This window comes from Delphinus delphis, chromosome 10 (genome assembly GCF_949987515.2).
Source record: "Delphinus delphis chromosome 10, mDelDel1.2, whole genome shotgun sequence".
Taxonomy (NCBI): Eukaryota; Metazoa; Chordata; class Mammalia; order Artiodactyla; family Delphinidae; genus Delphinus; species Delphinus delphis.
Window position 1 is genome coordinate 38,014,683 of NC_082692.2, and position 15,019 is coordinate 38,029,701.

The window sequence follows — 15,019 nt, forward strand, 5'->3', positions numbered from 1 at the left end:
GCAGGCTGATAAAACTACTTAGCTGTAAACATGTGCACCTTTCAGGAAAAAGGAAGGATGGCTCAGAGGATGGCGCTTCAGATCCAGATGACAGAACTGAGAGGCATAGAGAATTATTCCCAGGCCTTGAAGCCTTGTATACTTCTTTTTTTGTTTTTAATTAATTTATTTTTTTGGCTGTGTTGGGTCTTCGTTGCTGTGTGTGGGCTTTCTCTAATTGCAGCGAGCAGGGGCTACTCTTCGTTGTGCTGTGCGGGCTTCTCATTGTGGTGGCTTCTCTTGTTGTGGAGCACAGGCTCTAGGTATGTGGGCTTCAGTAGTTGCAGCACACGGGCTCAGTGGTTGTGGCTCACGGGCTCTAGAGCACAGGCTCAGCAGTTGTGGCGCACGGGCTTAGCTGCTCTGCAGCATGTGGGATCTTCCCGGACCAGGGCTTGAACCAGTGTCCCCTGCATTGGCAGGCGGATTCTCAACCACTGCATCACCAGGGAAGCCCACCTCGTATACTTCTAATTGCTTTGCCTGTATTCACTCAGGTTTTCAAACCTTTTGGGTGGTGACTCACCATAAGAAATACATTTTACAAAGCAATGCAGCACACTTATACATACACAATGGAAGCCAAAGATTTCAGAAAATAATTACCTACCCTGACTGTGTGCAATGCATTCTGATATCTTCTGTTAGATTGTATTCTGATTCTATTTCATTTTTTTTTTAAAAATGCAGTTAACCCATTAAGTTGATTGCATGACCAACTGATGAGTCTTGACCTGCAGTTTGAAAAACCCTTTTAACTTGCTTAATATATGTACAGACACACACACAAACTCCTATGAGGTAGAAACTGTTATTGTACCCATTTTTCAGAAGAGGAAATTCTGGCACAGAGAGGTTAAATAACTTGCCTAAGCACACACAGGTAGGGATAAAGTGGGAGAACCAGGATTCTAACCCAGGGAGCCAGCTTCAAAGACAGTCCTTTGAACTACTCTCTTACAAGGCCTCTCTTATCCCACCTGCCACATGGTGGTAAGTGAGTATCTGCTGATAGATGTCTCTGATTCTCCAAAGGAGTGATTCAAGTGGTATTTGAACAGAGTGCTCTATTAAGATTATTGGAGTGTTCGAGGTTACGGCAGATTTAGGGAGCAGAAGTTATATTTTCTGACTCATATTTCATAATCAACAATAGTTCTCTGTGAAGAGCGTAGACTTCCAAGTCAGATAATTCTGAGTTCACATACTGGCTCCACACCAGGGACAGATCCAGTCTTTGTGGGAACTGAAGCTTTATGCAATTTTGAAATCTCTTCCTAAGGAGAAGAATAGAGCTCATGTATTCAGAATTAAGTGCCGCGCCTTGAAAGGGGCCCATGTAAGAGAGGGCCCTGTGGCTTAAGTTTCCTTAGCTTTCTGCTTATTTGCCTCTGTCTGCCCTTTATTTCTTTTCTTTTTTACAAAATTTTAAAAAATTTATTTATTTTTTGACTGCATTGGGTCTTCATTACTGTGCGCGGACTTTCTCTAGTTGCGGTGAGCGGGGGCTACTCTTCATTGTGGTATGGTGGCTTCTCGTGTAGCGGAGCATGGGCTCTAGGCGCGCGGGCTTCAGTAGTTGTGGCTCGCGGGCTCTAGAGCACAGGTTCAGTAGTTGTAGCACGTGGGCTTAGTTGCTCTGCGGCATGTGGGATCTTCCCGGACCAGGGTTCGAACCTGTGTCCCCTGAACTGACAGGCAGATTCTTAATCACTGCGCCACCAGGAAAGTCCCTAGCCCTTTCTTTCTGACACTCTGTTTTCTAATCTCTGAAATAGGTGTAGCAGTTCCTATTTCTCATGGATGCCAGACGATCAGCTGAAAGGACCTAGCTGAAGAGCCCAGTACGATGTTCACTAATTAGGTACTCAATAAGTAATTGTTAATAGCAATAATAATAATTAAAAAATAGAATACTTCAATTAGAAAACAGTTTTTAAGCAAGGTTTTGAAATAAAAACACGATATGGAGAAAAAGTATTTTGTCAGTGCATTTACACCTCAGCTCTGTAACTCAGCTCTCCCTGGAGTCCAATTATTTTGGTTTCTCCAAAGCCCTCTCTCCAAAGAGAAGTATAAGTGAGAATAAGAAAGCAGAGTATTCAAAAACAAAGGCAGATATAGAGAGCGTATCATGGGAGAAAGTCAGCTGCAGGGGCCCCCAAAGGCCAGATTTCCACTGTGTGGATGTCAATAAGAAGAAAAAATATTGAACTGTTTAAGATCTTTCTCAATAAACCAAAAAGGGGCATTCAAGGTGCATTTTGGCATTGAGAGAGGAGGCAGCTGGACAAACTCCATCCTGGTAGAGTCAAGTTTTAGTCACCTGTATTCAGACATTTTATGCTTGTTGTTCTGCTGTGTCCTGAGGGATTATCAAAAAGCAAGAGGCCTCTGGAGTTGGCTTCCTGCCCCTTGGAGAACCAACAGTATTTCCAGAAACGCATGAGGTCACTTTGCCTTCCAGTTACATCTTATATTCTCCTCTCAGAGTTTGAGATTCTAAAAAAAGGAGGTATGTTAATATAGAGTGACATGAAAATATAACAGGAGTCTTTCTCAAACGTGTGGCTTCTCTTGGTTATCTGTGGGTTTTTTGTTTCGGGTGACTGTTGTGTCATTTAAGTAAAAAATAATAAGTGGGGATGTGTGGGAAGAGAAGGGTCAAAAGATGGTAGGAAGTAATTAGATTAATTCGATAATTAAGGGGAGACATGTGGGTGATTATTAAGTTTCTTGCTAGCTACATTTAGGCATAAGCACATGTTTTATTTTTCTTAATATTTACAAATGACTCATACCCTTTGTAATTCAGCAATCACAGACTGTTCCCATTTTTCCCCAGAAATTCCTCTGTGTAAAGCTGAAGATGAAACAGCCCTTCTTTTTCTACTCACTGGCAAAACGATTTCTTTCCTTCTGCCATATCTGTTTATCTGCTAAGGGCATCAGGCACTTCTGGATTCATCTATCGCCTCCAAACCCCTATTTCCCTCTATTCTGATCCGCAGTACTATGTCAGGAGGCTACTTTGGAATATTAACTGGTGGCTTTTGTCCACAGGATTTTCTTTTCTCCATGGCCTTTACCCCCATTCGGTGAACTAAATTTTTGTTGTCTCAACTCAGGGAAGGGTGGACCCATCTGAAAGAGGAGTCTTTTTCTGACTTTGGGAAGCAGAAAGGACTCATGTACAGAGACAACACTGAAGGTCTGCAAGAGTCTACTGGACCTCTAGATGAGATCAATGTTCCCAGACTTGAGGAGAGTGTGGCTGGGGAGCTTGTACATTCCACACAAGGCCCGGTGCTGTGCCCCCGTAACTGGACCAGGCCTTCTGGGGTGGAGTTAGGAACCAGGATGATAGGAGTGCCCTGATAACTGTTTTTGTGTCTTCGATGGTTGCTAGGGAAAATTTCATACAAAGAGGCTGTGTGACCACTATCAGGCCACCCTCAGAGACTGCTGCTTTAATCATTCCTAATGATCACTTTGGACAAAGTCTGGAAAAACATATGGAAAAAAATTTAAATATGTGAGGAGGATGAAGGGAAGCATTCAGATCCCTTTAAACTAGCATTCATGAGGACTGTGACCTCTCGGTACATTTCAGCTTGGCCAGCATAACAGGTGATATTCAGGAGCAGAAAGCCACTCTCCCCCATGTCCTGTCACCACCAGAGTCCCTGGAAATTAGATATGACTCAAAGGAAGATCTAGGGGTGTAGAGTGACCCTACACATCTAATTGTAATCTGTGATAATGGCTAGTCAGGCAAAGCACAGGAAGCCGTGTGGACTGGTCTGTGCAGAGAGGGAAGGGCACCCTGAGCTGAGACCCGAAGGGTGAGATAGAGGTAACTAGGTGTTTGTGAAGGTAGAAAGAAAATACAGTCCCTGGGCTGGCAATTACCCAGTGAGCTACCCAGAACCACTTATGAAACAGTGTCGTGAGGCAAAGAGCAAGGAAAGGAGAAGGGACTGCTCAATAGCAGCAGATGCTGCAGAAAAGTCAAAGCAACATGAGGACCGTTGGATTAAAGAATACGGAAGACATTGTGTTGACTTTGTCAAGAATAGTTTCAGCAGATTGTGGGGAGAAAAAAAAAATTGCAGGAGGCTGAGATGTGGGGGGTGTAGAAATAAAGATGGTAGGAATAAACAGACAAATTTTCATGAAATTTGGCTGTGAAGGGAATGGTAAAGGGCAGTAGTAGGAGCTGGATAGGGAGTCAAAGGAAAAGGCTTTTAAAAGGTTGGGGAACCTTTGAACATGTGTAAACATTGATAGGAAGCAGCAAGTAGAGGGCAGGTAAAGAAGAGAGGATGGAGAGGGGGGACTCTCATTAGCAAAAGACCCCTGGGGAACTAGGAAGTGACACGAGCCAAAGCTCAGGTAGGAAACTGGCCTAAATAGGAGGAGAAAAGGCTGGAGAAATCGTAGATTTGGTGGCAGAGGTGAGGGAGCTGTCTAATGGCCTCTGTGAAGCGGGAGGAGATAGGATCTGCTAATTGGGGTGGGTCAGTGGATGGGAAGGGTTAGTAAAATCAAAGAATTGAAAAACATAGAAGAGATCTGAAACAGCTAGTAGAGTCGGTACAGATTCCCCACGTGCCAGCAAAACCTTACATCCCAGTACCTTTATTTCTGTTTTGAGCTCTCATTCCTCTAGGTGGCAGAGGCTTCATCTCAGTCAGTTCAGGAAGAGATGACAGGGAGGCAGTTGGATTCATGGGTCTGGAGCTCAGAGAGGGATATGGGCTGATAACATCCATCTGGGGTTCATCAGAACACAGTGTTTGTCTCTGGAGTCCCAGGAGTCATTGACATGCCTCAGCGAGAAATAAGAGGACAAAGAGCCCAACTTGGGGGAAAGGCCCAGTAGAGGAAGAAGAATCAGCAAAGGAAACTCAGAAGGTAGGAAGAAAAGCAGGAGAATGTCATGTCACAGAACTAAGAGAAGTGAGTATTTGAAGTGAAATAAGAGGTCAACTAGGATTAGGATTATAAAATATTCATGGGTGTCATGTCTTCTTTCTTTGAGTTGGGGCACAAAAAAAAAAAAAACAGATAGAGGATATAATCATAATACTACTATTTATTGAGTATATAGTGCCTGATTCTGTCATTCAACCAACCAATCAGTCATATATTAACTGAGTGAGTATGACTGTAGAGAAGTTTTCTTGTTATGAGGGCAGAGCTGGGGACTGCCTGGGCTAAAAGCTGCTAGTGGTCACCAGAGCCTCAGAGAATGAGGCAGGTGTCAAAAGCTCGGTGCTTAAATAAAAATGCTACATTAGTTTGTTCAGCTTCAGTAATGAGGAGCAGGTGGAGAGAGAGAGAAAGGAGCTTATTGTAAAAATTAGGAGAGGGAAAAACTTACTCTAAAAATTAGGAAGATTAAGCTTTGAGGGGAGTTCCCTGGCAGTCCAGTGGTTAGGACTCTGCGCTTCCACTGCAGTGGGGCCTGGGTTCAATTCCTGGTCAGGAAACTAAGATCCTGCAAGCCACGTGGCATGGCCAAAAAAAAAAAAAAAGAGAGAGATTAAGCTTTGAGGATCTTGAAGCAGTCTGAAATTCAACTTTAAGATTTAGGAGGTGAGGACTCTGCTCTTCACCATGTCTTCTCACAAGACTTTCAGGATCAAGCAATTCCTGGCTAAGAAACAAAAGCAGAATCGTCCCATTCCCCAGTGGATTCGGATGAAAACTGGTAATAAAATCAGATACAACTCCAAGAAGGGACGTTGGAGAAGAATCAAGCTGGCTCTATAAGGAATCGCACATGAGATGGCACGCATATTTTTTCTGTATCAAGTCACTTGCTTCTTACCATATCACTCTGAAAACATCACTATCTGGATAGCTGGATGTGTTTTATTGGGAAAATGATTTTTCTCTTTGTTTCTATGTTTCTGCACTAGTAAGTTGGCTCAGAAAAAAATATGTGAGACCTTTTGTTGGAAAAAAAAAAAGATTTAGGAGGTGAAAACTGTGAGCTTCTGTTTGGCACAAGTTCGTCCGTAGGCACTGATGCCTGCTCTGTTTGCACAGAAATGGAAGCACCCTGAGAGAATCTCGTGCCTATAACAGAGTGCAACTGAAAACAGGACTTTAGGGATTAAATCAGGTTATGAATGGACGAATGGAGTTCACTGTTAAAAACGAATGACCCCTTTCATCATCATCATCATTATTATTATTATATTATTATTACAGGATCTTAGTCCCTCCACCAGGGATTGAACCCGGGCCCTGGCAATGAAAGTGCCAAGTCCTAACCACTGGACCGCCAGGGAATTCCCTAACGACCCCTTTTAGATTAATTTATTTTGGTATATCCATCACTGGATTATACAACCCTTAAAAAAAGAATGAGGCAGTTCTACTTGTCCTGATTTCCGAGATATCTTTTTCAGTGAAAAGTACAAAGTGCAAAGCCGTGCATTTGGAGTGCTCTTCTCAGAAAAGGACCTATAGGATATGTCTGCATATACAAAGAATACGGAAGAAAACAAGACACTGGTGACAAAGGTGGCCCATGGGGAGGAGAGCTCAGTGTCCTGGGATCAAGGCAGAGAGTTTGCATTGCACACTCTTCTGAATGTTGTACCAAGTATTATTTATTTAATAAATATATGTAAATACATAAAAGATGCCTTTGGTGAATCATTATGCCAGGTTCGTTTGTAACACAAAGTCATTCCCTAATTTGCTTTGGAAATGTTGACATTTGTGTATTGGATTTTCTTAAAGCATGAAATACCAGAGTCTGCAAGCCACACCCCGAGTGCTCTAAATTTGAGGTCACCAACAAAACCAGCCATGCAAGTGTGACCTTCCAAAAGGCCAAACATTGTCAAGTGTGTGGGCTTCTCATTGCGGTGGCTTTTCTTGTTGTAGATCACGGGCTCTAGGTGCATGGGCTTCAGTAATTGTGGCACATGGGCTCAGTACTTGTGGCTCACAGGCTCTAGAGCACAGGCTCAGTAGTTGTGGCACACGGGCTTAGTGCGCCGAGGCATGTAGGATCTTCCCGGACCAGGGTTCTGACCCATGTCCCCTGCATTGGCAGGCGGATTCTTGACCACTGTGCCACCAGGGAAGCCCCAATCCTCTTTTTTCTAAATGAGGAGACTAAGGCTAAAGGGGAAGAGTTGTGCCTAACGAAGAGATAATGCCACTTTGTGTAAATAAGGGAGAAAAAATAGTCTCTCTATCCATATCTGCATGAAGATATGAAGAAAGGATACACAAAACACTAATACCAATGGCTAACTATATGGAGAGGGAAGGTGAGAAATGGGAGGGTGGGAGACAGGGGTAGGAATGAGATTTTTCACTTTGAACTTTTTATAATCCTTGAACTGTTTTTTTGAACAATAAAACCTATTTAAAAGAGAGATGGACCATTGACATCTACATGACTTACAATTCAGTTTTCAAGGAAGACATTATGAGGCTATGGGCTCAGAAATAAATTAAGAATCTGGTGTTGAAACCACAGGTCAAATCCTGCTGCTTCAAATGCCCACGACAGTCGGAGTTATTTTGTCATACTGAGATTTGTTTGAGATAACATGGGCCATTAGCTGGCCTTAGATCTTGTTTTTGATTATAGACAGATTTGTCAAAATCATGCAGTAACAGCCCCTTGCTAGTTTGTGGATTCAGTCATATGAAGAGGCACCACAGAGCAGGACAAAGATCAATGGACAGGAAGACAGGTAAGCTGGTTCTAACCGAACTTTGCAATTTAATTCACCTGTGACGCCGGGCAACTTAATTCCTCTCCTTAGGCCGGTTTTCACATCACAAAATGGAAGGATTAGACGAAGTGATCTCTAGGTTCTCTGATATGACTGGGGTCTGAAACAGTTGTTAGCAGTTTAGAACTAAAGGGGAATTTATGAGATCATTTTTCAAGGCCAGGAAATGGCTATGGACTGTTGGGTCACCTTTTGCTCCTTTGACCTGAAGTTACAACAAGAACCATCAAGTGATCTTGGCCCTTGTCTCCTACGACCACACACACACACACACACACACACACACACACGCTGATGATGATGACTAGATCTGTGTTCCTCAGAGCACTAGTTTAGGGAAGTGTTAATTAGTGCTCCATGAAACATCTCAGATGAATTTGGGGTATCCTGTACAATAAACGTTCCCAATGGAGAATCACAATGGTATTTATGGACCTAAGAAATCCTGCAGTAAAGAAACTCAAATAGGGAATTCCCTGGCGGTCCACGTGTTAGGTCTTGGCCTTTTTCACTGCCGTGGCTGGGTTCACTCCCTGGTTGGGGAACTGAGATCCTGCAAGTCGTGTGGCGCAGCCAAAAAAAAAAAAAAAAGTGAAAAAAGAAACACTTAATTTTACTTAACCTAGCGTTTTCCAAACTTATGCACATGGAACACTTTAGTGTGTCCTATTACCTTTACTTAGAACAAGTGGGATTCGCATACCTCTGTTTTTAGGGAATACATGAGATCAGTTATCATTTGGCAATTAGGACAGTTCTGGGGCTTCTGTAAACATGGGAAGATTGAACACATTCCTAAGGGAGCCTGAGAGTCTTGTGATTCATGCAGCTCTCCACCCCACCAATTGAAAAAAAACCTTTCAACAGTGGGAGCCTCAGAAACTCCCTTGTTTTACAGGAAATTTCCCGTCTAAGCACAGTGAAGTCAGATTTATTTTTGCTTTGGGAAATTTGTTTCTGTCACTCTTTTTGTTCAGAAATTATAGTTCTCTTTCTCTCCTTGCTGCAAAAGGTTGGTTTAATTCCCTCCCTCCTAATGTTTTCACTCCCAAACAGGCAGGTAGGAAAAGTTTATGCATTATTTGGGTGCTGGACCTGCCCCACTTCACATCCTGCATTTGTTTTTGAGATTTTCCACCCTCAATTCCCAAAGAAACATTGACTCATCATGACACACACACACACACACACACACACAGAGTCACTTGGAAAAAATTAATTTAAAATCTGTATTTCTTAAGACTTCTCAATTATTTTGGCCTCATCATTAAGCATTTAGTTTAAAGAAAGACTCTAAGCAGGCAAAATCATATGATCAAAACTATCATTGTACTATGTGTTGGCATGTCTGTAAGTCTGAAATCAAGCAACAATATGAAAAGCTGCTTTTACATTTAGCACTTCCTTTGAGTTTTCAGGTTTGTGACCTAAGCATTAAAACTGACCAGTCAGGTGGCTATTGCAGGGCCAGCTGATTATACTAATGCTTCCCTGAAGAATTGCAGCTGCAAATAAATTCTTTTTCTCCTGACCAGCCTTCGTTATTGGCAGTTACCCCATAGTATATGCTGTCCCCTCGTGCTCTCCTGGGTCAGTGAGAAAGACATGGAGATGAGAAGGCAGCTGGATGGGGGTGGAGGAGGTACCCACTGACTCTCCCACCCACTCCTTCTACCTTAGCACCAGTTCTTTGATGGGTTGTCTTAATTTACCTGGGAAATATTAACTGTTGCTATGGTTGAAATTTAAAAAGAGAAGGCCATGAAATTAAGTGGGAAGGAAACACCAAAGAGAAAAAAATGAACAAGATGGGAGACAGATTACTTACCATAATGGAGGGTGTGATGGTTAATTTTATGTGTCAATTTGTCTAGGTTATGATGCCCAGTTTGGTCAAACACTAGTCTAGATGTTGCCGTGAATGTATATTTTAAATATTATTAACATTTATAATTACTTGACTGTTAAGTTAAGCAGATTACCCTCCATAATGTGGGTGGGTCTCATTCAGTCAGTTGAAAGCCTTATGGGCAAAGGCTGAGGTTTCCAAAGGAAGAAGGAATTTTGCATCAAGATGATGACATAGAAATCCTGCCTGAGTTTCCAGCCTACTGGGCTACCCTGTGGATTTCAGACTTAAGATTACAACATCACCTCTTGCCTGAGTTTCCAGCCTGCCCTACAGATTTAGAATTTGCCAGCCCCCACAATCCTTAAAACAAACTGTCTCTTTCTCTCTTTACCCTATTGCTTCTGTTTCTCTGGAGAAGCCTGATTAATACAGAGGGCTCTAGGAAGGATGACCCTAGAGAAAAAAATGGAGCTGTTTGACCATAATCTGATACGAGATTTCCAGTTTGGCAGAGAGCTTGCAGATAAGCCAGTGATAGATACTTTAAAATAAAACTGTGCAAGGGAAAAAATTGAAGCAATTTTTAACTCCAGAGAAAACAAAAAGTGGCAAAGAAGACAGAGTAATTATTCTGCCTCATTTGGTTCAGTTATAAACACTGAATTAAAAAAATTTTTTTTATCGAAGTATAGCTGATTAACAATGTGTTAGTTTCAGGTGTATAGCAAAGTTTTACATATATATATATATAAAAGAAATACATATATATTCTTTTTCAGATTCTTTTCCATTATAGGTTATTACAAGATATTGAATATAGTTCCCTGTGCTACACAGTAGATCCTTGCTGTTTATATATTTTATATATAGTAGTGTGTATCTGTTAATCCCAAGCTCCTAATTTATTCCTTCTCTTTCCTCTTTGGTAACCATAAATTTGTTTTCTATATCTGTGAGTCTATTTCTGTTTTGTAAATAAGTTCATTTGTATCATTTTTTAAGATTCCATGTATAAGTGATATCATATGATATTTGTCTTTCTCTGTCTGACTTACTTCACTTGGTATGATAATCTCTAGGTCCATCCATGTTGCTTCAAATGGCACTATTTCCTTTTTATGGCTGAGTAATATTCCATTGTATATATTTACCACATCTTCTTTATTTATTCATCTGTCAATGGACACTTAGGTTTCTTTCATGTCTTGGCTATTGTAAGCAGTGCTGCTATCAACTGGGGTGCAGGCATCTTTTCAAATTATAGTTTTTGTCTTTTCCAGATATACGCCCAGGAGTGGCATTGCAGGATCATGTGGTAACTCTGTTTTTAGTTTTTTAAGGAAACTCCATACTGTTCTCCATAATGGCTGCACCAATTTACATTCCCACCAACAGTGTAGGAAGGTTCCCTTTTCTCCACATCCTCTCCAGCATTTATTATTTTGTAGACTTTTTGATGATGGCCATTCTGCCTGGTGTGAGGTGATACCTCATTGTAGTTTTGATTTGCATTTCTCTAATAATTAGCAATGTTGAGCATCTTTTCATGTGCCTGTTGGCCCTCTGTATATCTTCTTTGGAGAATAAATGCTGAATATCGGTTTAAGGAAAATGACAGTGATGGAAGAAGTTATATGGAAGTTGTGGTGTAAGTAAGTCAAATCCTCATCTTCACTGAGGAAGTTAAAAAATATAAAATTGAAAATTTGAGAAAAAGCAATATTATTTAGAAACAAGGAGATAAATAGCAGAAGAAACAACTAAAAGCATTGAAAGCAGCTGCTTGCTGATTGACTCCAGTGGGAGTGGGTGGGCAAGTAGCTGCTGTTTATCATTATAAATCTTGTAGATCATTTGGTCTTTTTTAAGTCCATATGTGTATTACTTTGATAAAAATAAAAACTAAATTAAAAGTTATGTGGGGGGCTTCCCTGGTGGCACAGTGGTTGAGAGTCCTCCTGCCGAGGCAGAGGACACGGGTTCGTGCCCCGATCCGGGAAGATCCCACATGCCACGGAGCAGCTGGACCCGTGAGCCTATGGCCGCTGAGCCTGCGCGTCCGGAGCCTGTGCTCCGCAATGGGAGAGGCCACAACAGTGAGAGGCCCGCGTACCGCAAAAAAAAAAAAAAAAAAAAGTTATGTGGGTCCAATATGGAAAATTTGGAAAGTACAAAAAAGTATAAGAAAGAAATAATAACCACTCATAATTCTTCCACTCAGAGAAGGTAACTATGCACATTTTTTTAAATTGAAATATAGTTAATTTACAATGTTGTGCAACTACACACATTTCTTTTTTTAATATTTCTTTTTTATTTATTTATTTTTGGCTGTGTCGGGTCTTAGTTGTGGCACTTGGGCTCTTCGTTGCAGCGCACGGGCTCCAGAGCACGTGGGCTCTGTAGTTGTGGCACAAAGGCTCAGTAGTTGTGGCACATGGGCTTAGTTGCCCCGCGGCATGTGGGATCTTAGTTCTCCGACCAGGGATTGAACCCCCGTCCCCTGCATCGGAAGGTAGATTCTTAACCACTGGACCACCAGGGAGGTCCCAACTATGCACATTTCTGAGGAAAAGGATTATTAAATGAATTTATTGGGATTAAGCTGTCAGAGCTTGAGGATTTTAAAATATCATAACAGATATAAATGGACAGATAATGAGTATAATACTGCATGCAAAATATTGTAGGTATAATTACATACACTATAATCATATACAGTATGATCCCATATGTGTTTATGTGTGTATTAGAAAGTAATCTGTACACCTGAAACTGATATAAAGAAAAAGGAAAACTACTAACTTCTTGGCAGTTAATTTATTCTACCGAAGTTTGTGAATCTCAATGTACTACTCAACATACTCCCAAATAAACATTATTATCCACAATGATACTTTCAGTCAGATGAGGCCATGTAGTTGCTAAATGGAGTTCACTAAAATAAACAAAACATAAAATAATGTTTTTAAAAAAAGTAAGAAAGTACTCTGAAGGGATACCCACCAAAATGTTACTTGGTAGTGACCAGGGCTGGGGCTGGGACTAGGATGGGCAAGTGAGGAGTTAGGACTCACAATGAAAGGAAACACACTCTCAGGATCATGCAAGCGCAGGGGCCGCACCTGAACTTGAGGGCCTCCTTGAATACTGTGCCCTAGGTGCGTCAGTTGCCTCAGTCTCTGCCCTGGTAGGGACATAGAGCTGCTGGATTGTGGGCACTTTCCCCTTCATATTTTTCACTTAGATATACATTTAAATTGCTTGTAACTCCAAGGTATATGGACCAGCAGCATTAGAATAACCTGGGAGCTTCTTTGAAATGCAGAATCTCAGCTCAGCCCCAGACCTTCTGAATCAGAATCTGCATTTTAGCTGAATCCCAGGGGATTTGTTTGCATGTTGAAGTTTGAGAAGCCCAGGGCTAGCAGGCACCAAGTACAGTTCCTTCCCTCATTGGAGGGAATATTCAGAGGCAATTGCTGTCATGGCCCCCAGTGGGTTGGATACACACTGCCAGGGGGTAAGACGTCTGTCCTCTGGAGGACTGTGGTCTTTGCCAAGAGCCTGAGCTTCAGCTGGTGAAGCAATCACAGGTTAGCTTGATGGAGGAGAAGCAGGTGATTCCTTTGGGACAAAGAACAATTTAGAGCAAAGTTTAAAGAGAAGGGAAAGTCTAATGGGTCTGAAAGTTAGGAAAGGAGCAAGACAAAAGAAGTGCTAATATTCAAACCAAGTAATTCAAGTCCCAAGGGGATGAAGAATAACTTAGTATCCTATAAGGTTGTTCATTCCAAGAGTTTTTAGAGAAATCTGTTATAAAACTGAGAAGCTTGGATTAGGTGAATTATATTGTATTTATAAGAAGGCAGAGACTTCCCTGGTGGCTCAGTGGTTAAGAACCTGCCTGCCAATGCAGGGGACACAGGTTCGAGCCCTGGTCTGGGAAGATCCCACATGCTGCTGAGCAACTAAGCCCGTGCGCCACAACTACTGAGCCTGCGCGCCTAGAGCCCTTGCTCTGCAACGAGAGGCCACTGCAATGAAAAGCCCGTGCACCGCAACAAAGAGTAGCCCCTGCTCACTGCAACTAGAGAAAGCCCACGTGCAGCAACTAAGACCCAATGCAGCCAAAAATAAATAAATAAATTTATTTTAAAAAATTATAAGGCAGAGTTAACATAGAATAGAAAATACAAAGGGAATGACTCTGTTTCAGTGTCAATTAATTAATAAACAGAAGTCAATTAATAAGGGTCCTGCTATATGTCTGCTGTCCATTTAGATTAGTAGATTAGATTAAAAGAGAACAGCAAAGTAATATATACTGCCATGGCAAACATTATTGACTGTATCAGCCAATATACATTCTTAACCTCTTTTTTCCTTGCCTCCCTAACAGATCATAAAAAGCTGAGTCTGCTCTCCCAGGAAGGGTGGCCATGTGATGCAATTCTGGCCAATGAGACCCCTGTGGAGGTCTCTAGACATTATATGGGGCCACCACCACTCTCATCAGAATGGATTCAGGGTGATCTTTCCAGGACCTGGAGTAGGGTGTGGTGAGTCAGACACTCACCTTGGTATAAGATTTATGAAGGTGGCAAAAAATCAGTAATTAAGGTAATATTTTTTTTTTTTTTTTTTTTTTTTTTTTGTGGTGTGCGGGCCTCTCACTGTTGTGGCCTCTCCCGTTGCGGAGCACAGGCTCCGGACGCGCAGGCTCAGCGGCCATGGCTCACGGGCCCAGCCGCTCCGCGGCATGTGGGATCTTCCCAGACCGGGGCACGAACCCGTGTCCCCTGCATCGGCAGGCGGACTCTCAACCACTGCGCCACCAGGGAATGCAATATTAAAAAAATAAAAATTAATGCAAAAAATATCCATGATGAATGAAATATCAACATTTATAATAAAGGCCAGGGTCGTTCCTGTTGGTCCAGTGGTTAAGACTCCTTGCTTCCACTACAGGGGGCATGGGTTCGATCCCTGGTCAGGGAACTAAGATCCCACATGCCACAAGGCCCAAAAATAAATAAATAAAATAAAATAAAATAAGGGCTGGGTCTGACAACACCAGAGTTTTAGAGTGAGGCAAATGAGGCTGAGTCCTGCAAGAGTAGGATCAGGTCACCCTAATTTCCATCCCACAGGTGGGGGGTCAGGGTGGAAAAAGTGATTGGTGGCACTTAGGTTTTTATGCCCACTCTCTAGCTGCAGGGGAGTCTAGGAAAGAGACTACCTGTAATTTTCAGTTTTGATAGTGAGAAGTGGGAAATACTTGAAAGGGATTCAGGAGCTAGGTCATCAAAAAGAATGACAAATGTCCACTACACTTAATGGAGTCATGGTAAAA

The 15,019-nt window shown here is 42.0% G+C and overlaps 1 protein-coding gene across 1 annotated transcript; it reads left to right on the plus strand.

Annotated features, from left to right (window-relative positions):
• Positions 1-5,661: 5,661 nt before the first annotated feature.
• Positions 5,662-5,817, plus strand: LOC132431555 (large ribosomal subunit protein eL39-like). Its single transcript, XM_060021307.1, has one exon. It carries the CDS (start codon positions 5,662-5,664, stop codon positions 5,815-5,817), a length of 156 nt encoding a protein of 51 aa, XP_059877290.1.
• Positions 5,818-15,019: the final 9,202 nt, after the last annotated feature.